The sequence below is a fragment of the Sebastes umbrosus genome, chromosome 21, assembly GCF_015220745.1.
Source record: "Sebastes umbrosus isolate fSebUmb1 chromosome 21, fSebUmb1.pri, whole genome shotgun sequence".
In the NCBI taxonomy this organism is placed as follows: domain Eukaryota; kingdom Metazoa; phylum Chordata; class Actinopteri; order Perciformes; family Sebastidae; genus Sebastes; species Sebastes umbrosus.
The window spans coordinates 594,296-620,088 of NC_051289.1; the positions used below are offsets into that span (position 1 = coordinate 594,296).

The following is a 25,793-nucleotide window of genomic DNA, read 5'->3' on the forward strand; positions in this document are numbered from 1 at the left end:
TGTGACTTCACCAACCAGGGAGTCAGTCTGAGCGCTCTGTGGTCCGCAGGTGTGACGGTGTGGGAGCTCATGACGTTCGGCTCCAAGCCGTACGACGGCATCCCGGCCGGCGAGGTCGCCTCGGTGCTGGAGAGAGGAGACCGGCTGCCCCAGCCCCCCATCTGCACCATCGACGTCTACATGATCATGGTGAAATGTAAGATGATGATGAGTGTCTGTAGTTCTGCAGCTGTAGATTATCACAGTTCATCCAGAGATAGTTCAGTCTGGACCAGCGCTCAGCGACCTTTACTATCAAAGGAGACAATTTAGACAAAAAATAAATCTGTCTGGAGCCGCAAAACATGTGATCATTGTGATGAAGGTAACACAGTTTATAGTCTAAGTATATAGTATATAAGTCTAATGCAGTGAGGGCCAAAGAGACAATGTAGTCAGAGTATTAGGGCCACACTGAGGGAATAAACATCTGAGATTTACACAATAAAGTCAGAATATTACGAGAAAAAAGTCGTAATATTAATAGAAAAAAGTCAGAAGTTCACAAGAAAAAAAGAAAATAACACGTAAAATTACTACTTTATAATATTATGACTTTATTCTCTAAATCTCAGATTTATTTTTTTTCCTCAATGTGGCCCTAATACTCCGTCGTACCGTCGTACCGTCGTACCGTCGTACCATAGACCTACAACAATGATAAATAAAAATGAAAATGTAAACAAAGAACAGTTATTCATTTCCCTCTCTCCCTCTCTCTCTCTCTCTCTCTCTCTCTCTCTCTCTCTCTCTCTCTCTCTTTCTCTCTCTCTCCCTCTCTCCCTCTCTCTCTCTCTCTCCCTCTCTCTCTCTCCAGGTTGGATGATCGACCCGTCCAGTCGTCCCAGGTTTAGAGAGCTGATAGTGGAGTTCTCAAAAATGGCCAGAGATCCGTCCCGATACCTGGTCGGACAGGTACACCGAGTGTGTGTGTGTGTGTGTGTGTGTGTGTGTGTGTGTGTGTGCGTGCGTGCGTGCGTGCGTGCGTGCGTGCGTGCGTGCGTGCGTGCGTGCGTGCGTGCGTGCGTGCGTGCGTGCGTGCGTGCGTGTGAGAGAGAGTGACGTTAGTTAAAGAACGTTATTATGACGTGAGTCTTATTGTGCTCCTTCTGTCCAACATTAATATCAGTAATGATAACTTAGTACTCGTGTTGACGTCAGATGATCAGACGGGCTGGAAACAAACATCAGCACTGATTCATGTTCATAAAGTCAAACATCACTTTAAAATCACAACTATTCATTACAAGTTGTTGTTGGCAGCTTATATACGGTAAGTCACAGCTGGGTATGCCGGGCATCAGGGATACATGACTTACCGGCAGGTACTGAGGTAACAGACAGGTAGGTCCAGACCAGCGGTCAGCAGCTTGCAGCTCTTCAGCTCTTCTCCAGAGGCTCCCTGTGGATTATTAATAACTGCTCTTTGTTTACATTTTCATTTTTATTGATCATTGTTGTAGGTCTATGGTACGACGGTACGACGGAGTATTAGGGCCTCATTGAGGAAAAGAATACATCTGAGATTTAGAGAATAAAGTCATAATATTATAAAGTAGTAATTTTACATGTTATTTTCTTTTTTTCTCATAAAGTTATGACTTTATTCTCGTTATATTACAACTTTTTTTTCTCGTAAAGTTATGACTTTGTTCTGTGATCAGATGTTTTGTTTCTGCCCCAGACAGATTTTTTTTTTTGTTGTTTTTGCCTAAAATGGCTCTTTTGATAGTAAAGGTCGCCGACCCCTGGTCCAGGTAAACATAGGACTAATAGACAAACAAACTAGGTATGCACCGATACCGATACCAGATTGGACATCGGGCCAATACTGACTCAAATAGCTGGCTCAGATATCAGCGACAATGGGGCCGATCTATAAAATTAAATTCTATGTTTATATACTATAATACATTATAGACTGACATTTTAATTATTGTTTATTCATTTTTTACCATTTTTTGCTGCATTAAAAAGGTTTACACCTGAATTTTAATTCCTGTTAATTTATTTTTTTTGCCACATTGTTGGTGAACGATATATATCATTTTAATAATAAATACCAGTTCACTAAATTTATATCTATTTATTTGTTTCGATTTGTGGTACCACAAAGCCCAGGTATTGCTGTCGGTATCGGGACTGAGAAAGTTGTATCGGTGCCTCCGTAGATAAAACAAGACACCAACAACGATAACTAGAACAAGCTGACAAGGGGCTGGTTGAATACCTGCAGGGCTGGTGAGAGCAATGGGAACAGGTGAGGAGACGGGCGGGGCAGTCAGGTGACGGGGAAAGGGGGGAAAGTCCGAGGGCATCAGGTGGATGGACGTGTATGTGTGCACTCGTGTGCATATGGAAGAGAAAAGGAGTTATAGAGCATGAGAACACAACGAGAACACAACGTATATATAATATTAGCATATATAAAACCAAACCCACTCCTTTGCTTTAATGTCACTATTTGTCATGAATTGTTAATAATATGTTCCTTCGTTTTGTACAAATCACATCACATCTGTGACAGTTTTAAGGTCAAACTTGAGCTTGTTGGTCAACATAACCGTATTTCCGTGTTGGTAAATAACCCAACTGTAATATATTTTTATAAAATACCACTAAAGCGTGGTCAGTACAACCGATGGGTACCGGGTAAACGCCAGTATTGTGTTGGTGCTACAGTAAGTGTCAAAGAATGGACATGAACATAATGTGACCCGTCTCTTGTCTCAGGGCGACCTTCCCAGTCCGACAGACAGCAGGTTTTTCTCTCGCCTGCTGAGCTCAGACGATATGGACGATGTGGTCGATGCCGACGAATATCTGCTACCTAACAAAGGACTGAGTAACCATGACAAACGACCCTGCAACGCCACGGTATGCAAACTCTTGACTCAGGATGTCTTTAAACCTGCAGTAGCTGATGTTTTTGGACACTTTGTTGTGGATAAGAGGAACAATAAATAAATAATTTTAAAATGATTTGATGCATGAAAAGTAAACATACCTTCTCTTCTAGTGTCATGTTAACAACATCTTCTTCTTCTTCTTCTTCCTCTCAGAACGGCCATCCAGTCAGAGAGAACAGCATCGCTCTGCGTTACATCACCGATCCGACTCACAACACGCCGGGCGGAGAAGACTTCACCACCCATGGTACGCATCTGTGTGGAGTAGTGACAAAATATTATTCAAATAGGAAACAGATAATAAATAAGTAAATAAATAAATGAGCAAACTATTAAAATAATAATAATGATAATAATAAAAACATTAATAATAAATGTGTAGAATAGTCAAATAAATTAGTAAATAAATGAATAAACTACCTTATTATAATAATAATAATAAAAATAATAATAAAAACAATAATAATAAGTGTGTAGAATAGTAAAATAAATGAGTAAATAAACAAATAAACTATCTTATTCAAATAATAATAATAATAATAATAATAATAATAATAATAATAAAAGACTAATAATAAATGTGTAGAATAGTAAAATAAATTAGCAAAGAAAATAAATAAATAAACTACCTTATTAAAATAATAATAATAAATGTGTAGAATAGTAAAATAAATGGTTAATAAATGGCTTATGGGTGAATGATGAAGTTAATTGATACAGAACTGAATGATTTTCTCTCTTCCAGACTACATGAACCAGAGTCTGAGTGAAACCAGCCGGAGCAGCAGGCTGTCGGAGGTTATGAATCCCAACTACGAGGACCTGAGCCTGGGCTGGGGCGCCACCTCGCTCCCCTTCCCGCTGGAGGATCTGAAGCCCTTCGCCCGAGTCCCCGAGGGACCTGAGTACCTGAACACCGCCCGAAGCTCGCTCCCCCTGGCCGCCAGCGACAGCCTGGACAACCCGGACTACCAGGCCGACTTCCTGCCACGGGCCACGCCCTCCGCCACTTTAACCGGGAACGGTCGGTTCCTCCCGGCGGCGGAAAACCTGGAGTACCTGGGTCTGGGTGCTGCGCTGCACGCCCCCGTCCGCTAGGAGGCAGCAACATTCAGACACCTCAAACTGAAGCCGTGAGGCTCTGTGGGAACTCCCATCGCCTACTTTGATTTAAGCTGCTGACGGTATTTATTCAGCATTTTCTGCTACACTGGAACACAACTTGCACTCAGACTGCTGAGTTCCTGAGGAGGAGCAGGAGAGCCAGACCTTTTCCAGGGATTCAAACCGATCTTCCGGTCACCAACCGGACGTTTCCTCCAACTTTTAAACGGCTGCGTTAACTTGTTTCATGGTACGTGTCCACCGGGCCGCTTTTTATCGAGAGGGGACGCGCCGCTTCCCAGCGTTGGACGCTTGGTGGGCCGCCACTAGACACAACACACGAGGCACCTGATTGGACGAACGCTTTCCCTCCGTGGGCTGCTGCTCCCAGCTTTCAAACCGGAACCAACACGGAGGCTCGATTGGAAACTTTAAGGGATGCACCGATACCGACACCGATACCAGTATCGGGTGTCGGGTCCGATACTCTGCTCCTGTACTCATACTCACAAAACGGCTCCGATACCACTTTACGGCAGCGTGACGTTAACCTCTCATCACCATCTTTCGGGTCCTATCGCACGCGCTCACGCTCCACCTCCCCGACGGTGCGGGCGAGACGGACCGATGGTGCGCCCGACCCCGCTGGGCCGGGATCCCACCTCAGCCGGCGCGCGCCGGCTCTCACTTTCATTGCACTATAGGGTTTTGCTTGCACCCTCTGACTCGCCCGTGCGTTAGACTCCTTGGTCCGTGTTTCAAGACGGGTCAGGTGGGTTGCCGACATCGCCGCAGACCCCTGGCGCCTTTTACGTGGGCAGAGCACCGCCCTTGGGGGGGGCACGACGCGGTCGCGGCGCACTGAGGACAGTCCTTCCCGGTGTCCACGGCCCCGGCAAGCACCTCCACCCCGAGCCTTTCCACGCCGACCTAGAGCCGGTGGCGGCGCACCGCCTCGTATGCGGGACTCCCCAGCCTGCCGTGTGTCGCTCACACCCTCCAGCCGGCTGTTAACGAGGGTCTTTAGACACAGAGAAGTACTCGTATCGGTACTCGGTATCGGAGAGTACCCAAATGTATGAACTCGTACTCGGTCTGATGAAAGTGGTATCGGTGCATCCCTAGAAACTTTCTTCTCTTATTTCACGACAATAGTTCACAGAAATGTGTTTTTGAAAACATGTGAGGAGAGAAATAATCCTGCAGCTGATGAATCTGTCTTTATTTTGGATCGACATTTATTTTAAAAGATTCTCGGGAGTCACGGACACCCGTGATTTGCATAAAGTAGCCTAGACCTCAACTTTATGCAAATGAGGAGCGGCCGTCGTGACGCTCCGTCTCTCGAATCGCGCCGCCACGCTACCAGAATGCATCGCACGGCTGCTTACACAGACAATGAATGGGAAGCGTGTAAAGGGCGGATCCTGTTGACACGTACCAGGAGCGTCACAAACAAGTGGGAACGCCGTGAAAACCAAACAGCCAGAAGTCCTCAGTTCCACCAGATCAGGGACTTTAACGTGTCCATCGTAGCTCCTCTGGGACTGACGCTGCAGGACGATCAAGATGTTAGCGACATGATGGATTCAAAATTTAAGAGGCACATTGAATCCTTACGTCATTTTCAATTTGTCTTCCACTTCATAAAATCAGGACTCAAACATTGGAAATTCATAAAATGACATTTGTAATGGAGGTTTTTAAAAAATGAGCAGAAGCACATCGAGATGTCTTCTTGTAATCATTTTGTAATTGTGAGAAAAGCAACACAAAATGACCCGACCTGTATCTCATACTTCAGATGTAGTCTTGATGGTGAAGGTTGTAAGGCAGCGGTCAGCAGCTTGCAGCTCTTCAGCTCCTCTCCAGCGGCTCCCTGTGGACTTTAAACATGGAAATGAATAACTGTTCTTTGTTTACATTTTCATTTTTATTTATCATAGTTGTAGGTCTATGGTACGACGGTACGACGGAGTATTAGGGCCACACTGAGGAAAAAATTTATCTGAGATTTACAGAATAAAGTCAGAATATTATAAAGTAGTAATTTTACGTGTTATTTTCTTTTTTTCTCATAAAGTTATGAATTTATTCTCGTAATATTCAGACTTTTTTTTCTTGTAAATTTATTACTTTTTTCTCATATTACGCCTTTTTTTCTCGTAAAGTTGTGACTTTATTCTCGTAATATTACGACTTTATTCTCGTAATATTCTGACTTTATTCTGGATATCTCAGATGTTTTTTCCCTCAGTGTGGCCCTAATATTCTGACTACATTGTCTCTTTGGCCCTCACTGCATTAGACTGATATACTATATACTTAGACTATAAACTGTGTTACCTTCATCACAATGATCACATGTTTTGCGGCTCCAGACAGATTTTATATATATATTTTTAGATATTTTTAGATAGTAAAGGTCGCTGTCCCCTGGTGTACAGGACCGTATCCAGGAGCACATGATGGATGCTGAGCTCCATCAGGTTTCAGCCAGCACAGTGGCGCCCCCAGCTGGTGGTGACGAGGCTCTGCAGATCATAGCTGGGTGAACCAAAGGATGAAACCTCACTTACATTATTAGACATTTAAAAAAACTCTGTGATTAATATTGCTGCCACTATGAAAAAAAGATTATTGTTATAACGTGAAACTTGTTTTTGATAAAACTAAATCCTCTGTATAGCATTTAGAGGCAAACATTTAATACATAGTTTATAACCGACTATAACGTAGTCATGAGCAGATATGAGGACATTTTTATGTGTTTATTAATGTACAGTATTCGTCAACAATTTCTCCTCTAAAGACACATTTTATATTATTACAGCTGTGTTTTATTATATTATTATTATATGTTCATACATCTACTTCTGTCTGTTCACAGGATGAGTTACAAATACATTAATAAACACTAACTGTGCTTTCAGCGACATTCTAGTCTGTTATAAACCATTTATTAATCGTAGATGTGTTGCTTGTAAATGCTGAACAGGGGCATTTTATCTCGTTTAACACAGTTTATAGTCCAAGTATAGACAATGTACTTCGTAGTATTAGTATTATTATAAAGTCATAACTTTAAGAGAATAAAATCTGAATATTACGAGAATAAAGTCATAATTTTACGAGAAAAAAAGTCGTAATATTACGAGAATAAAGTCATAATATTATGAGAATAAAGTCATAACTTTACGAGAAAAAGTCGTAATATTACGAGAATAAAGTCGTAATATTACGAGAATAAAGTCATAACTTTACGAGAAAAAAGTCGTAATATTACGAGAATAAAGTCGTAATATTACGAGAATAAAGTCATAACTTTACGAGAATAAAGTCGTAATATTACGAGAATAAAGTCATAACTTTACGAGAAAAAAGTCATATTACGAGAATAAAGTCATAACTTTACGAGAAAAAGTCGTAATATTACGAGAATAAAGTCGTAATATTACGAGAATAAAGTCATAATTTTACGAGAATAAAGTCGTAATATTACGAGAATAAAGTCATAAGTTTACGAGAAAAAAGTCGTAATATTACGAGAATAAAGTCATAACTTTACGAGAAAAAAAGTTGTATTATTAAAATAAAAAAGTCAGAAGTTTACGATAAAAAAGGAAATAACACGTAAAATTATTACTTTATAATATTACGACTTTATTCTCTAAATCTCAGATGTATTTTTTTCCTCAATGTGGCCCTAATACTCCGTCGTAACGTCGTACCATAGACCTACAACAATGATCAATAAAGATGTGAACAAAGAACAGTTATTCATTTCCATGTTTAAAGTCCACATGGAGCAGCTGGAGAGGAGCTGAAGAGCTGCAGGTTGCTGACCGCTGCTCTTAAAGAACAGTCGTCACAAAGACACTGCAGAGGAGAATATTGGGTTTTATTTTTGGCACGACGTCGGACGTCACAGTTTTTATGTCGGAGCTCAGATTGTTGAAGCTTAAACATTTTTATTTCCTGCTGTGGACATTTTTAAAGTTTCTGCTCAGCTTGGTTTTGTTTTGTTTGGATTCCTGACGGCTCCTAACGCAGGGACGGTGGTTTGTCGTGTTTATATAGAAGAAGAAGAAGAAGAAGGTGCGTCTCCGTCCACTGACCAGAGACTCTTTGGGTGGACCAACAGTGTTTCTGTCAGACAGCTGCACTACGGAATAATGGTGTAAATATTAACGTTTGTCTGCTTGTTTTATGTTAAATTCCCACTTGAACCAGGAGATGTTTTCACCAGTTAAACCAGTAAAACCTTCTGTTATCATCTGACTTGAAACACCTGGAGTTAAGCTTAGAGTTTTTACATGTGTAGGCCTACTAACGTTGTACTGAAGTGTAAAAAGTGTTTTATTCTACCCTTTACTTGACAAGAATGAGCCAAACTCTGATTTACTGACTCTGTTAAATATCACTGCTTGTTGCTGTTTGTTAGTGTAAATGTCTGGAAGCTGAGAGACGGGTTGATGATTATTCTCCAGGTTTTGGAGGACACTAATTATAAATCTCAAGGGAACAAATGAGCCCCTATTTAAGGATGAAGGAGTCTCCGCTCTGCACAGCGTTTAACGTTTTCTCCACATTCATCCACACACCAACTTCTTTATGAAGTATGTGCATAAAAACAGACGGATGGAAACAAACTCACTATTGCATTATCTGCTAATATTGTGACTACAACTCTGAGAAAATATATAATTAAATTAAAAAAATATATTGTTGCATGATCTCACCACACATTTGTGCATAAAACTACTGCATCTAAAATGAAAACCCTCAGTTGTTACATGGCAAAGACACACTGTGGAAAATGACCATCACCTGTACTGATAAATAACAGAACAGTGATGTGATATTAGACAATATGAAGCTGAATGGACTCAGCTGATAGCAGAGACAGAAGACATGTCTGAGTCACAAAGCTGACAGATGATTATATATATATAAATATAAATATAAATACTAAAGCTGTGATCTTTGCAGATGATGAAATACTTACTAATGATTGTGACTTGATGAAATAATTAAATTCAGGAGATAATATTAAGTAGTCGTTGTTCTCAGTATAACGACGGTGAAAACGAACCACAATAAACCGACTGTGTCTCCTGAGAAAATGAGGGAAATAAGTCGTGATGTCGAGATAACGAGTCTAAAAATAGAAATTCTGAACCATGACGGCACTCAGCTTCCAGAGATGATCACACTGAATGTGTGTAAATGTTGTTTCACTGTGTAGCATTTTAGCTTTAACGGACATTAAATGTGAAATTAGTTTGAGAAACCTTTGTTTCACAGGGTTGGGTCAACCTGCTCACGAGGCCACTATTTAGTTTGACAAACATTAAAGTTGTTCTTTCTGTTTTGTTGTCTGACATTAGATGAAGCTGAATATCTGCGTGATGAAGACAACTTCATCAGAAAGCAGGAAAAGCTTTTGGTTCGTGGTGTCAACGTGCAGCTGTCACCGATTTTACCCCCAAAACATTTGAAATGTTTCACCCCCCAAAATCTTTGTTGACTTGAACACAACAGGACACTTCAGAGGACAAACTATGGTGGACATGATGGTGAAGACAGAATGAAGAATGAGAGTTTATAGATTTTAAATTTCCATGAAACTATTCATGCAGCGTGTTCTGATATCTAAACAAGATGAATGTTGTTTTTATTAATTATATTAAATAATATGATTTAATGCATATTAAATCATCCTCTGGGCAGCGCTCTTTGAAACAAAGAGAAAATTATAAATGTAGTCTCATTAAATCTACTAAACTATCAACTTGGACTCTGATTAATAATTAAATTAATAACTATGACAGCGGTTGACATTAATCACTTTTATGGCACATTTAACAGACCAGCATGTTTATTCCATCAGCATTTATTTATTAAGATAATAAAAGTTTAAAACACAATATTAATCTGACTAAATAACTAAACTAAACAAACACAGTGTGAGAGAGAGACAAAGACAAGATGGCGACTTAGTCTGCATGAACTACAAACAACATGGCTGCCACTGTGAAACTACCAAAATGGCTGAATCAAAGATGGCCGCCAGGACCTCCCCACATGGTCTCTTTGTCTTTCGGAGCACATGTGATCAGTCGGGACGAAAGGTTGTGATGTGGGGGTTTGAGATCCTCTGAATATGTTATATGAATACATTATGTGTTTGTGTTTAAAACCAACTCACAGTTTATGTTCGTGATCATTAACGTGATTATAAACGTGATTATTAACGTGCTATACGTAGCAACGGTCCGCTATACGTAGCAACGGTCTTCTATACGTAGCAACGGTCTTCTATACGTAGCAACGGTCTTCTATACGTAGCAACGGTCTGTTATACGTAGCAACGGTCTGTTATAAGTAGCAACGGTCTGCTATACGTAGCAACAGTCTGCTATACAGAACTTACAGACCGCAGAACACCATGATTGACCAATCACAATGGAGTATTCAACACAGCCGTGTACTAAATGTGGGATAATGCGGTGGGTTAGAAAGGAGGATGGTTAGTCTGCATGCCAGACCTTCAGTCTGTGTGGAGAATAACTAAACACATCAGATGTGACAAAGCCAGCTACCCAAATATCCTGACTACAGATAATAGCACAACAGTAAAACTCAGTGAATAACATGAAATCAAATCAAGACATGGACATTGACAGAGGTTCAAGGTGAACAGGCTTGCTTACAGTAGCCGTGTGCACTAGCTGTGCTGATGCTGTGTTAAGGTGGCCCAGTTACTTTACCAGTCCATGGAAGAAAAAGGTGTTTCTTTGTTAACGGGTGATTCCACCTGTTGAAGTTGGAAGAAGCCAGGCTGGGAGAGGTGTGGTTTCAGGGTCAAAAGATGCTGTTCTCGCTGTGTTCAAATCCAGTTGTGCAGTTTGGAGGAATAATATGCAGGATAAATCGAAGAAGGATCAAGAGAAAGCCAACTTAAACACCCCCCTCTCTTCTCTGGCACTTGGTTCAGCCCAACAAGCTACCTGAAACCAGCTGGAGACCTGTGGCTGAAGGTTCAGGTGTGCTCCCTGAAAACACGCCCCCTGGAAGTAGGCCTCAATGAGAGAGTTCTCCAAAATAAAAGCTCAACATAGTTACCTGAACTTCCTGTATTAGTCCGCTTTCTTGAACTCAACACAGTCAGTTCACATGTGTGTCTTCTTCCATCTTAGTGGGGGGGGGGGGGTTGCAGCTCCCTCACAATCATAAACTAAATAAAATATGAAGGTGTTGACTTTCCACCAAAATCCAGACGTAATCTGTTTGTAGTCAGTTGAGAAACTTCACTGAAGCCTCGACTGAACTCAGGTTTTATCAGATTCTTTCTGTTTGTTACAAGCAAATATTTATCTTCTATAATATGAGAAACGGCTGGTATTGGGTTTAGAAAGGTAACTTTATCAACTTCCACTGTTATTTAGAAATATGTGGAAATAAACAGCAAAGCTCCGTCGTTCCACAGAGTGGAGCTGCAACACAACGCAGAGCAGAGAGATCTAGTTAAATGTGTTCATCTACAGTTCTGTTGTCATAAACTGAGCTACTCTGCAGAGGCACTTTGAGTTCAGAATATATGAATGAATGAATAAAAAAGACAAAATCAGATGCAGGTCCAGGTGGTGAACCTCTGTGGATCATCAGGACACAGCTGATCCTCTCAACACATCCTCCTTTCTCATCGTTGACTCTGACATTGACCTCCACACCCCCTTCCATCTGATGAGAGAAGAAGAGAACAGAAGTCATGAATCAGTGTTTACAGAGACTCCCTTCATCAGCTGTCAGTCACTGATGCAGCACACAGTTCATTTATAAAACTATCATTAGCAGAACCAACCTCCATATCTCCACTCACTATCAATATCTCCAACAGGAACCGCAATTTATCTTCTAGCTAATTCATCAGTGTGGTCGTTCCTAAAGTCTGCACCTCCTCTGGTCCTCACTCATTCCAGTGTGCTGCTCCTAGTGACTGGAACGAGTTAATAAAGACACTAAACCTCCACACCCTCATCCTGTTACCCTCCTTTAAGCACATCATGGTTACTAAATGTAACCACGGTTCTACGAAATAAGAGCCAGTGATCTGAGGCTTCAGTCAGACTGATCTCAGAGCTGTGACAGAGATGAACTGATCAATGAGAGAACAAAGACTTTCTGATCAGATCTGATGGTACGACAGTTTGATGGATGAGGACCACTGTCTCTATACATGATGTGATGCTGTCAGCTGTAATCCAGCTTTATTTCCTGGAGACATGAACACAACAACAACATCTTCTTCACATCAACTCTAACACATGATCACATGATGAGCTTCTGGCTGATCTGATTGGCTGACTGTTCTCTCTCTCTCTGTGTGTGTCACCGTTCTCCTCTCACAGCTTAACGGAGGAAACATATCACAACAATACTGCTGAAACCAGCATGGACCGACTCCGACCCTCTACTGACCTCAGAGTCTCCAGTCTACAGTGTGGACTCTCCACAAGATCAGACAGCAGCTTCACGTCTGATTCCTTCAGGTTGTTGTCACTCAGTTCCAGGTATCTCAGATGGGAGGGGTTGGACTTCAGAGCTGAGGCCAGAGAAGCACAGCTGATCTCTGACAAACTGCAGTTCCACAATCTGAATAAAGAATAAATGATGTAAGTTTAGAAGACAACGTTCCAGCTTGAAATCATTCAATGTTTAATAATGTGTTCAGAGCTGAAAAAGGTTTAGAACGTAGAAGTTTAGAAAATGTAAACTCCAAACACCTGAAGCCAACAGGATGCAGGTTAGAAACTGTAAAACACAAACAGTGAAACAGAGCTCTCATTAATATTAATGACAACGTGCTGCTACTTCAATAAAGACGTAGTGACTTCACCTCTTAAACTCTGACAGCTCCACCAGTGGATCCATCTAAACAAACTCATGTTGCGCAGCCAAACACAAATAAAAACCACAGAAACTGATTCAAGATTCAACTCAAGATCTCAAAGTTTCTAAAAATGTCAAATATGTCAGGATGGATTTTGGAGGAAATGTGAACAGAAAATATTTAAGATAACAATATATATAACAATATATAACAGATATATATTTTAGGAATAGTGGAGTCATAAAAATCAAAGCATCTTCAGTTAAAACTCTTCATTCAGTAAAAGCATCATATAGCTTTTAGTTATTGTCTAAAAGCTAAAATACAGATTATTTATTTATTCTTCATATTTATGTATTTTTTATAATTTATTTTAACATGATGGAAGGCAGGTGTTGTGATATATGAAGGTTTTAAATGTGTAGCTCAACATTGCTCTGCCACAGTCAATGGACTAAACCACTGCAGAAGAAAATGGACTCTAGCATTAAGAGACTCAGTGTGGATCAGTATAATATCAGCCTTATGTCTGCAGTTTATTGTCAACACAACTTTCACATCATATTAATCTCATTACAGAAGTAAAAAATGATGTCTGACCCCAGAGTCTCCAGTCTACAGTCTCGACTCTTCAGAAAACCACACAGCAGATCCACTCCTGAATCCTTCAGGTTGTTGTTACTCAGATGCAGCTCTCTCAGATGGGAGGGGTTGGACTTCAGAGCTGAGGCCAGAGAAGCACAGCTGATCTCTGACAAACTGCAGCTCCTCAATCTGAATAAAGAATAAATGATGAAGATAAAAATCACTTAATAATCAAGTCAGATGTGTTCTGGTTTTAAATGTGTAGCTAAACATTACTATGTCCTAATCAATGATCTTTCCCCTAAAATGAGTAGAGTGACTTTGGCATTGTGTTATTGTGGATCATCATCATGTCAGCCTTCTACAGACATAATCCAGATGTCACCACAACATTCATACAGCTGTTCATGTCACCACACATCAATAACATGCTGCTGATCTCTGTGTTCATCTATGTGTGTGTGCTGAAGGATCAATATCAGTGATCAGACATTATTTGTGGAACACATTGAAACAAACAGAAACCAGAGAAATATTTCTACTTCATGAAGTAAACTTGATCAATTTAAAACAGATATTAGTTCAGAGGACCTTCTGTATCCAGATGTGACCATTTACCAACAATGATAAACATTCATTTAGTTTAACAACTAACAGTGGACATTTTCTACACTTTCTTTAAGAAACACAAGTCTTTAGTGACTGCAGACTGAATTTAGTTCAAGAAACATGAAAATATGAAGAAAAGGACATAAACAACGTTATGGATGTAAGTTGTGTTTGTACATAAATCAGGTTCAATTGTTGATTAAACATATAAGATCTCTAATAGTAACAGAGAGTCAGTGAACTGACCTCAGAGTATCCAGTCTACAGTGTGGACTCTCCACAAGATCAGACAGCAGCTTCACTCCTGAATCCTGCGGGTTATTGTCAGTCAGATCCAGCTCTCTCAGATGGGAGGGGTTGGACTTCAGAGCTGAGGCCAGAGAAGCACAGCTGATCTCTGACAAACTGCAGCTCCTCAATCTGAATAAAGAATAAATGATGTAAGTTTAGAAGACAACGTTCCAGCTTGAAATCATTCAATGTTTAATAATGTGTTCAGAGCTGAAGAAGGTTTAGAACGTAGAAGTTTAGAAAATGTAAACTCCAAATACCTGAAGCCAACAGGATGCAGGTTAGAAACTGTAAAATACAAACAGTGAAACAGAGCTCTCATTAATATTAATGACAACGTGCTGCTACTTCAATAAAGACGTAGTGACTTCACCTCCTAAGATGTATTTTGTATATCCAGTTCCCTTTGTTAACACCTTATTTTGAAAAGCGGACGTAGTCCCACGTGTCTACTTCCTGTAACTTCTCCAAGGTGGTCTCTAGCTCTCCCGTCAGCTCCGTTCTCTTTATCCATCCATGGTCAGCTCCATCGGGGCCGTTTCAATGCAGAGAACACAAATGTCAGTATCTGGGTGCTCTACAGTTGTAGCGTCGGCCTATTTGACCACGGAGACGAGAGCGGCGGCCGGCTCCACCGCCACGTTACCGCCATACCATAACGTTTCCTGTCCAGTGTTAGCATGCAGCTTTAGCCGTGATGTCTACCTCTGCTTTTCCTGCAATGTGTGAAACCCAAAGTGTTTCCATGCTTTACTGCAGTGGTTCTCAAACCTTTTACACCACGTACCACCTCAGAAAATATTTGGCTCTCCAAGTACCACCATTATGACCAGGGGTGGGCAAATATTTTTCCTGGGGGGCCACATGAGAAATCCAGATTGTTGCCTCATTATTAAACTGAAAATCACTCCGAACAGCAGATTATTAAGAAAATAACGTTAAATGCAGGAGTTTTTGAACCGTACAGGACTGACTGTTTTGGGTAATAATGTTTCCGTTAACAAAACTTAACAAAACAGAGAATCCCCCAGCATGCCAACATATAAAAACATGCGCTGCAGGTCCAAAAAGCCCTATTTTGGGGAAGAGGGAGGGTACTGTACACAGTACTGTACTGTACTTTGTTATTGTCATCTATTGTGGTTGTTTGCATAAAAACACACAATTCAAATGATTATGATTATTTAAATATTTGCTTTGATTAAAAAAAATCTTGGCAAGCTGCTTAGAGCTAGTGTTAGGAAGTTCAACAGGTCATAATTCTCTCTCTAATATCTATTTTATATTGATGTGAAAAAATCTCCTAACAACTGGATTTATTCAAGTTTCTCACCAAAAACTACATTTTACAAGATTAGATTTGAACGCATCATGATAACGTTGTAATTTACCTTCCCCCGATAGTCATTTTTCATGAGCAGACTTTGAACGCCTTATAATAACTTAATGGCACCCCCGTTAACATTCGTATCTCCGGTATTTAGCCAGTCAGGACTGAGCTGCTAACGGCTGCTAACAGGTAACGTTACTAACTCTCCTCCTGCTGATTACAACATGGGTTTGTTGTTCAGAGTGTAGAATTATCAGGGAAAAATAAGGTGCACCCCCTTAGGTCTAGTAGCGCCCTGCTGTTGAGCGTTTTTTTCTCTTCACCGTGTCTCCGGTCCAAAACAAACAAACAAACATGACACAGCGTGGGTATACGTCATTGTGTATGCGTCACTGTGGGAAAGCATCAATGCAGACGAATCAATAGTCAGAGATTTCTCTGCGCACCACTAGAGAGCACGCGTACCACCAGGGGTACGTGTGCCATAGTTTGAGAACCACTGCTTTACTGGATGTGTTGTGTTTACCACGCTGGATTTAACATGGAAGGGTGCTGGTCGCATCCACGCTGACCCTCCAACGATTTTTTTCCCACCCCTAGTGTCTACCAAAGTTTCAGACTGTTTAGTACCAACTTCACTCTTGAGTTACTAATCCTCCTGCAGCCCAACAAGGAAACTGTCAAACACAACATACTGACTGGATACATACTAGGGCTGGGCAATACATCCATGTCATATCGATATCGTGACATGAGACAAGATATCATCTTCGATTTTTGATATGGTAAATGGTAAATGGACTTGCATTTATATAGCGCTTTTCTAGTCTTCCGACCACTCAAAACACTTTACACTACATACTGATATTGTGATATGGTATAAGTGTCGTCTTTTCCTGGTTTTAAAGGCTATATTACAGTAAAGTGATGTAATTTCTGAACTTAACAGACTGTTCTAGCTGTTCTATTATTTGTCATTTACACTTAGTCATGAGATCCACATCACTGATGATTATTTACAGAAATCTCATTGTGTAAATATTTAGTGAAAGCACCAATGGTCAATCCTACAATATCGATATCAAAGTATTTGGTCAAAAATATTGTGATATTGGATTTTGTCCAAGTCATCCAACCCTTAATACATCTAACTCAGAATGCTGAAGCCTCCGATTAGTTTAAGATCAACTTCACAGGTCATTTTACACAGAACAAGACTGGATTTAGTCCTCATCTCGTAACACTCAGGTTATATGGGGATGGCTTCACAGACAGAAGGAATGATGACAGACATCAATAACTCTTTGAATGTACATATGAACATGTGAGTATTGTATTCAGATAGACTTGAAAAAAATATGAACCTCTAAAGATGTTTCTGATGCAGAATATTTATTTGGTTGTTGTTGTATTATCATGCGTCCTCAGTGATCGGATCACAAGTGGACAGCTTTAAGTACGTCTGTTCACACCTGGCATTAAAATGCGTCTCCACATGCGTCTTCAGTGGCCACTTGTGATCTCACTTCCCTGCCCCATATGCAAATAAGCACGTAGTAAACACACAGCTAATACGTTGTGACGTAATATTACATGAATGTCAGTAGTAATATCCTACATATTCATAAATTCTGGTACATTGTATTAACATGAAAATAAAAGGTTATTATACCAGCGGTCCCGGGGACCTCCACGCCACCAGTGCCGGAACCGCTGCTTTTGCCAGACAACAGCGGGGTTTTGCGCTCCAGAGAGCGGGGAGGAGAGAGAATGGGCGGGCAGGCGGTCGGGTGTCAGCTCCGCGCAAAGAAGCGGAACAAAAACACCGACACATCTCCGACAGTATGATAATAATGCACTTTGCGTGTCTAGTCTACATACAGTAGAGCACAGAGGCCGTTTCCTGGCTGACGAGCGCCCGTGTTTGCCTGTTTATTCACCTTAGGGGCGCGGTGATCCCGCGGATCCCAGCTGGACATCAGATGAGTAGGCGGTCCTTAATGTGGCCAGGACGCATTCGCGTACACACAGCTAAAAGAATGTGGCCCAGACCACCTCTGAATGTGGTCTGAAAGATCCGATCTCAATGCGTCTTGAGTGTGTTCACACCTGTACTTATAGCTGTCCACTTGTGATTGGAACACTGAGGACGCATGTGTGAACAGGGCCTAAGTGTCTTTGGCTTTAAATAATAAACCAATGCTGACATGAAAACAGAGCACAGTTAGATCTGCTGTCAAAAAGAACGTGGGAATAACTTAGAACCATAGAAACCTCTAATTTGATGGTGTCGTTCATAATCATCATTTATGTGTCTTTAAGTTGGTGCAATACGTGTTTGTTGAAGGGTGCTGCACCTTTAGACATGTTCAAATAGAGAGCTGCAGGAATGAGTCCTAAAACCAAGAGATGAGTTAGCATTTTAGCACTTCCTGTTCCCTCGTCTGGAGGTCAATGGGTTTTTAGTTAGATGCCTGAAATAAGGTATGTGGTTAAAGGTCCAGAGTGTAGGATCTGGCGGTATCTAGCGGTGAGGTGAGGAGATTACAACCAACTGAAGCCTCTCCTGTGTGCCAAACGTGTTGGAGAGTTACGTTAAAGTCCCTCTGTAGAGCCATCTGGAGCAGAGCCAGTGCAGAGAGAGTGTGTACAAACTACATAAGCTACAGTCAGTGAACTGACCTCAGAGTCTCCAGTCTACAGTTTGGACTCTCCAGTCCTGTAGACAGCAGCTTCACTCCTGAATCCTGCAGGTCGTTTAGACTCAGGTCCAGCTCTCTGAGATGGGAGGGGTTGGACTTCAGAGCTGAGGCCACAACTTCACAGTGAGTATCTGAGAGTCCACAGTGAGAAAGTCTGTCATGACACAAAAATTACAAAATATGTTATTATGAAAGTGGACAGTTTATATTTACTTCATGCATTTGATGACGAAACTGTTAGATATATACTTCTTTGATTAACATTTGCTCCTCACATCAGTGGTTCAGCTAATCTTATCTCACTGTTTGACATGAAACAATAATTCTCATCACTCTCTCTCAAACCTGCAGACTTTTAATCTTTGTTTTTCTTTAATCTTGCAGATGAAGAGAGAGAACATGTAGTTACATTGAGGCTTCCCTAATGTCCAGTCTGTCAGTGTGATCTGATCCCAGGTCTGTCTCCACAAAGTTAGCATAAAACTCAGTGAATAAGTGATAATAACACGGTTGAGAATGATGACCTCTCTTTGCTAGTTACCTGCTGCTGTCAGGTTCACGTCCATAAATGGGAAAATTCAGTGACAGCTGCCAAACGGTAGAGAAATGAAACAGATCGTGTAATAATATCAGACCTGTACATAATTAAACATTCATATTATTAGATATTTTTGATGACTGCATGGCGTTTTGTCATTAACACTCTTTTCTTAGCATCAAACATATTCAGCTTACAAACACAATTAAAGAACCAATAAGGTTGCATTATTTACGACATAATGTCATCAGAAAGATGTTATCAGTGTATCAGCAGTAAAAACATAACATTGATCTTTGGTGTGTTTAAGATCTCTTAAAAAGTCTGAATTCTACCATTCTGCTGTTATATATTCATCAGACCGCTGTTATTGGTGGAAGCTGTGTATTTCCTGTTACTACTCTTCTCTACAGCAACAAGAGAGAGAAACACCTGAGTTTCCTTCTGTGAGTAACAGAATAAAAGGAAAGACTTAAAAACACGATGATGGAACACAACTTGACTTTATGAGCAATAAAATGCACCATTGCTCGATTCAACACACTCAGGGGTTTTACAACGACAGTCTTTGTCTCGTATGAGCAGTAGTTTACGATGGCTAATGCTAGAGTTGGGTCGATTTTCGGTTTTACCGGTCCGGTCCGGTCCAATGTACGAGCTTAAACCGGTTTGATTTTATGCTAACCGGCAGAAACGACATTTGTCATTGTGACACGTTCTGGCAAATTAAAAAGTATCCTACATCAACAACCTGTGCCGACAGAGTCACAGTGCTAAATCCAGCCTGTATTGCATTACTAATAAGCAATATGACAACGTGATTAACGTAATATTATGATGTTATGTTGGTTAATAAACAAGAAGAGGTTTGTTTACGAGGAAGTTCATGTGTTTTTTTGGTGTGACGAGACGAGACATGGCAGAGCTGGTCTCATTCAGTCATCCATTATCCGTAAAACTGCGGCAACATGGCAACATTTTGGATTTTAAGCCAACGAAAGAGATGAGCCCAAAAACACACGAGGTACGGTGTAATGTGGTGCCGCTTCTTCTTCTTCTTCTTTAGTGTTTATTGGCGGTTGGCAAACCAGCTTAGAGATGCATTACTGCCACCAAGTGGACTGGAGTCACTGCACTCTCAACCATGGGATTTCTGCGGCGGATGAGTTAAGTGTGACACCTCGTGGTAAGATTTGGTACACCAGTCCGGTCCGGTGTTTGGCTTAATATCACACCGGTTTGAAATATTTTACACCGGCACAACCCAAACTAATGCTAATGTTAAAACTTTAGATGGATGTTGTTGTGCAACTGACATGACTAAATAAGTTCACTGACTTGATGAATATTCTCCACTTGTGCTTAGGGATGTCACGAGAACCGGTACTTCAGTACCAAGTCAATGCCAAAATTCTAAAAACGTGACGGTACTCGTTTTCTACAGTACCGACGGTACCGTACGATGCCTGCAGGGTCCGAAATTAACACCCGCCAAGCGCCAAATGCTGCTGCTTCTGTCCTCTGCTCTCTGTAGGAGATTGACACACACACACACACACACACACACACACACACACAAACACACACACACACACAAGCGCCATGCAGCAGCGAGATGCAGAGATGCAGAGATGCAGAGATCCTCTATGATTGAGAAGATGATTCACTCGTGGGGGAAAAACTGAACTGAACAAACTGAATTTCTATCTTTTGTTGCTAAATCTCTGAAAAGTGGTGTTTTTTTTTTATTATTGAACTCTGGACTCTGTATTTCCGGTGAATGTTATTGGGACTTGTATTTGATTATCTTACACTTAACTCCCCAGATCCACTTAGTTTGAACCAATCCAACAGCATCCAATCAAGTTTCAGGAGAAAACCATGAAGAACTGACGTTCTGTTGCTGAGCACCAGTTGGATCCAGTTACTCTGCTGTTAAAATCACGTTACGTTTGGTGAAGAGCGCATATGGCCTTGACTTGACTTGGGACTTGAGTCACAGACTTGAGACTTACTTGTGACTTTTAAAACAATGACTTGGTCCCACCTCTGGTAGCCTGTACCCAGTGAAATGTCCCCATGTCAGTGAATTTAAACTACTGCTTGCAATCTGAGGATAGATATAGACACATGTACACATTACATGGGATTTATTGTTTTTTTTACCGTGGTATCGAATTTGGTATCGTGGAAATTCACTGGTATTGGTATCGACTACTAGATTTCTGGTACCGTAACATCCCTACTTGTGCCATCAAATCACTGTTAGCATAGCATTCAACATTACCCCATAACTGTCACTTGTGGCCACAGTGGCTGCTTCAGCTAAAGTTACATACTCAATCAATAATAATAATAATAGTAATAAGAAGAATCCATCTATACAGAACTTTTCAAAAACAACTTTACAAAGTGCTTCAAAGACATAAAAACAGAATATACACAGAGCAGTTACAAAATAGAATAAATGCAGTGGAAATCAGTGTGGAAGCAACAGAGATGAGTAGTTTGTTTGTCCAGGTTCTTTAAAGGTGCAACATGTAAGATCTGGCCAGAATTTAGTTTAAAACATAAAAAAATTAACATTATCAAAAGAATGTGAAGAAATAACAGTTTTGAGGTTATGCCAAATACATCAATGTTTTGTGCTGCAGAGATATCTACGGCCAACCAGCGAGGTCCGGCCCTGACTTTCTTGTAGTACTAGCCTACTTGTACCTCGAGAGGCGATAGTGAGTCACTGTAGCGTCCAGTCTGTCCTCAGTCCAACATGAGAGGACCAAGAAGTAGAGCTGCAACGAGGGCTCGTCAATAATACATCCAGGGTCTGTGAGCGTTTTCATAGTTTCTTTATCTAACTATAAAACAAGGAATCTCTGTGTGTCTGTCTGTGTGTCCTTCTCATATCTTGAGAACCGCTCATCCAATCGACTTCACACTTAGTGGGCGTATTGCTGGGGAGCCAAGGACGTGCTTTGTCAAATTTGGTGCAATTTGGACGCACGACACGTTCAATATTATTAAACTTTGAATAAACGAGCGACCGGCGCTCTGTTCAGCAGCGGGGGCGGGGCTTCAGGGCTCTGCAGACTGAGTCCAGCATGTCATCCACAGCGGGCAGACCGCGGCTTATTGACTGCTGTTCACTTTACAACCAAACTTTTCTATTGTATTTCACCGGTGTGACCGTGAGTAAGCTGTGACCTGTGTGTGTTTTTCCCCCGTGAGTAAGACGGTATTTCCCCGGTGTCAGACTTGATACTAACTAATAACACTAATAACGTTACCTCCAGGAAAATACCTCCGATAATTAAACCCTGCTCTACTTTATAACCGTGGTGGTTATGTCAAAGCAAACAACTAATACACCTGTTTGGAAATGACCTCCGCTAAGTGTATTTCACTGATATTTCTGACTGTGAGTAACAGTTACCGGGGTCTGTTTCTTCCTGTGAAACAGAGTGTATTTCACCGGTGTTCCTAACCGTGAGTAGCTGCAAGCAGCAACATCACAAGCCAAGCATTCGCCCCGTTCTGAACGGACATGCTCTGAACGGACCGTCTGGATTAAATTAGAAGAAGCAGAAACGAGAAATCGACTCCCCGCCCCGCCTCGTCCTCCTCACCGCCGGGAGGCTGCTTCGCCGGGAGTAGAGTGTGCAGCAGCTCCAGGAGACGTACCCCCAGTTAGCAGTTAGCTCAAATTCAGCCAGTGTAAACCCCAGCACCAGGGCTCTGATCCCAGGACCTCCCCGACTCCCCGCCGGATCAGCAAACGTTCTGTTGCTGCCGTTACTACGGTTAGACCCAGCGCTCCACCAGACAGCTGATCTTTTGTTTTTTTCATTTGTTTTACCAGATTCACATGTCGTCTCCATCACCCAAAAACATAAATAAGAAAAAACTGTAAAATGTAACAATTATTAGAAATAAATAGAATAAGTGTTCATTAACTTGACAGCTAGAAACACAACCTACTGAAACATTTTGAACTCAACATTTGAAACAGCTCAAAAACATCTGTGACAAAATACAACTGACATATTTATGTAATAAACACGTGGAACACTTCTAAGAATATTATATTTTAAGAATAATTTATAGTGTGTATATATTTTTTTTTTTAAAGTTATTTTTTGGGGTGATTTTTAAGCATTTTATTGATAGGACAGTGGATAGAGTGTTGGAAAGGGGGAGAGAGAGAAGTGACATGCGGAAAGGACCACAGGCCGGATTCGAACCCGGGTCCACCGCTGCTAGGACTGAGCCTTGGCATTTACATGGGCGCTCGCTCTACCGACTGAGCTAACCAGCCGCCCATAGTGTGTATATTTTAATAACTAAACTACTAATCTACACTGATCTATAAAGTTAATCACATCTGGACTTACAGAGCTTTTCTGCAGTTCCTCACAGCTGGAATCAGTCTCAGTCGTCCCTCTGGTGTTGTGTTGTACTCCTCCAGGTCCAACTCATCCAGAACCTCCTCTGACATCTGCAGCATGTAGGCCAGAGCTGAGCAGTGGATCTCAGAGAGTTCCTTCTCTGATCTGTTCTCTGACTTCAGGAACTCTTGGATCTCCTGATGTACCGAGTCGTTCATCTCCGTCAGACAGTGGAAGATGTTGATGCTTCTTTCAGGAGAGAGTTCGTTATCATACATGTTCATCTTCTTCAGGTTGTTGATGGCTCTCTGGATGATTTGTGGACTGTTGTCTGTCTGACCCAGCAGACCTCCTAAGAGCTTCTGGTTGGACTCCAGAGAGAGGCCATGAAGGAAGCGAACAAACAGGTCCAGGTGGCCATTTTTACTTTCAAGGGATTTCTCCATGGCTCTCTCCAGGAAGACATCCAGAGATGGGTAATGGTCATTGTTGCTTTCATCACCCTCCACATCATCATCCATCTCCTCATCATCATCCATATCCTCCCATTCATCATCCTCCTCATCATCATATCCTTCTCCCAGGAAGTCCTTCAGTACCTCTGTGTTCCTGTTTGTGTAACAGTGGAATATGTAGACTGCAGCCAGAAACTCCTGAATGCTCAGGTGAACAAAGCAGTAGACTGTTTTCTGGAAGATCACACACTCTCTTTTGAAGATCTCTGTACAAACTCCTGAGTACACCGAGGCCTCTGTGACATCCAGACCACACCGCTCCAGGTCTTCTTGGTAGAACATGATGTTTCCTTTCTCCAGCTGTTCAAACGCCAGCCTCCCCAGCTTCAGAAGAACTTCTCTGTCAGCCTCCGTCAGCTCCTGTGGACTCGTCTCATGTCCCTCACCATACTTCTGCTTCTTCTTCTTTGTCTGAACCAACAGGAAGTGTGAGAACAGGTCAGTCAGGGTCTTGGGCAGCTCTCCTCTCTGGTCTGTAGTCAACATGTGGTCCAGAACTGTAGCAGTGATCCAGCAGAAGACTGGGATTAGGCACATGATGTGGAGGCTCCTGGATATCTTGATGTGTGAGATGATTCTGCTGGACAGCTCTTCATCACTGACTCTCCTCCTGAAGTACTCCTCCTTCTGGGCGTCAGTGAAGCCTCGTACTTCTGTTACCCTGTCAACACATGCAGGAGGGATCTGATTGGCTGCTGCAGGTCGGGAAGTTATCCAGACGAGAGCTGAGGGAAGCAGATTCCCCTGGATGAGGTTTGTCAACAGCACATTGACTGATGACTTCTGGGTGACATCAGACACAACCTTCTTGTTCTTGAAATCCAGTGAAAACCTGCTTTCATCCAGGCCGTCAAAGATGAACAGAACTTTACAGACAGCGAGCTTCTCTGCTGTGACCTTCTGTAATGTTGGATGGAAAACATGGAGCAGCATGAGAAGACTGTACTGCTCATCTCTGATCAAGTTCAGCTCCCTGAACGAAAGCAGAACCACCAGACTGACATCTTGGTTCTCCAAGCCCTCTGCCCAGTCCAGAGTGAACTTCTGCACTGAGAAGGTTTTTCCAATGCCAGCGACGCCGTTGGTCAGAACGACTCTGATGTGTCCCCGTTGGTCAGGTAAGGCTTTAAAGATGTCCTGGCACTTGATTGGAGCGTCATGGAGGGTCTTCTTCTTGGAAACTGTCTCAAGCTGCCTCACCTCATGTTGGGTATTAACCTCTTCACTCTGTCCCTGTGTGATGTAGAGCTCAGTGTAGATCCTGTTGAGGAGGGTTCCACTTCCTGTTTCATCAGTTCCTTCAGTCACACGTTCACATCTCTTCTTCAGACTGATCTTATGTTCATCTACAGCCTCCTGCAGACCTCTATTCAGACTGATCTTATGTTCATCTACAACCTCCTGCAGACCTCTATCTGCTGAAAGAGAGAGACAAGTTTGAGACAAAACACAGAAACTTATTACTTTCATTGCCAATATGAAAATAATCAATATAAGAACATATCAAGAAGTAAAGGTTATAAAGTCATCTTCCCTTCTTGAAGTCAAAACTAACGTCAATGTGATTTTACATTTATTGTTAATAGTTTATATTTTTAAAGAGAAGCATCATAAATGCTCCTTTTCCTCTCAGCCTCTGACTGTGTGTTGGTGTACAGGTTTGACTGACAGCAGAGGAGGCGGAGCCTCAGCTGCTCGCCAGCAGCTCTTCATCTAAACAGCTCACTGTGGCTGTTCCTACCGCCCTGTAACATTTAAAACTCATCATATAATGCAGAATATCTTCATGTCTTGTTGTGTAGACCTGTATTTACTGAATAGCACTAACAAAGAACCGTGGATCTCGTTGACCAATACACTGCGTTTCCTGAAGCTGCTTCAAAATAAAAG

General features: G+C 41.6%; 3 protein-coding genes across 3 annotated transcripts in view; 2 read left to right on the forward strand and 1 right to left on the reverse strand.

Moving 5' to 3' along the window:
• The window catches only part of LOC119480983 (melanoma receptor tyrosine-protein kinase-like), a 42,339-nt gene extending 37,723 nt beyond the window's left edge, over window positions 1-4,616 (forward strand). Inside the window, exons 23-27 of the mRNA XM_037757652.1 lie at window positions 50-196; window positions 857-954; window positions 2,773-2,916; window positions 3,102-3,195; window positions 3,694-4,616. Coding sequence (XP_037613580.1) covers window positions 50-196; window positions 857-954; window positions 2,773-2,916; window positions 3,102-3,195; window positions 3,694-4,046 — 836 coding nt within the window. The 3' untranslated portion in view covers window positions 4,047-4,616. The remainder of the gene's footprint in view (window positions 1-49; window positions 197-856; window positions 955-2,772; window positions 2,917-3,101; window positions 3,196-3,693) is intronic.
• LOC119480982 (NACHT, LRR and PYD domains-containing protein 12-like) overlaps window positions 1-25,793 on the forward strand; it is a 705,305-nt gene that overhangs the window by 204,686 nt on the left and 474,826 nt on the right. The window lies entirely within an intron of this gene.
• On the reverse strand, window positions 10,617-13,004 carry LOC119481000 (ribonuclease inhibitor-like). Its single transcript, XM_037757680.1, has 4 exons — window positions 12,955-13,004; window positions 12,537-12,710; window positions 11,769-11,798; window positions 10,617-11,736 (listed from the first exon to the last, which is right to left on the reverse strand). The coding sequence occupies exons 1-4, from the start codon at window positions 12,987-12,989 to the stop codon at window positions 11,583-11,585; spliced, it is 393 nt and encodes a 130-aa protein (XP_037613608.1). The 5' UTR covers window positions 12,990-13,004; the 3' UTR covers window positions 10,617-11,582.

Bases quoted from the DNA above. Each gene is read 5' to 3' on its own strand.
- LOC119481000 (XM_037757680.1), bottom strand. From the start codon at position 12,989: ATGGATCCACTGGTGGAGCTGTCAGAGTTTAAGAG. The intron at 12,711-12,954 runs GTGAAGTCACTA...TTCTTTATTCAG, and splicing joins GAGCTGTCAGAGTTTAAGAG to ATTGTGGAACTGCAGTTTGT. The intron at 11,799-12,536 runs GTCAGTAGAGGG...TTCTCTCATCAG, and splicing joins TGTAGACTGGAGACTCTGAG to ATGGAAGGGGGTGTGGAGGT.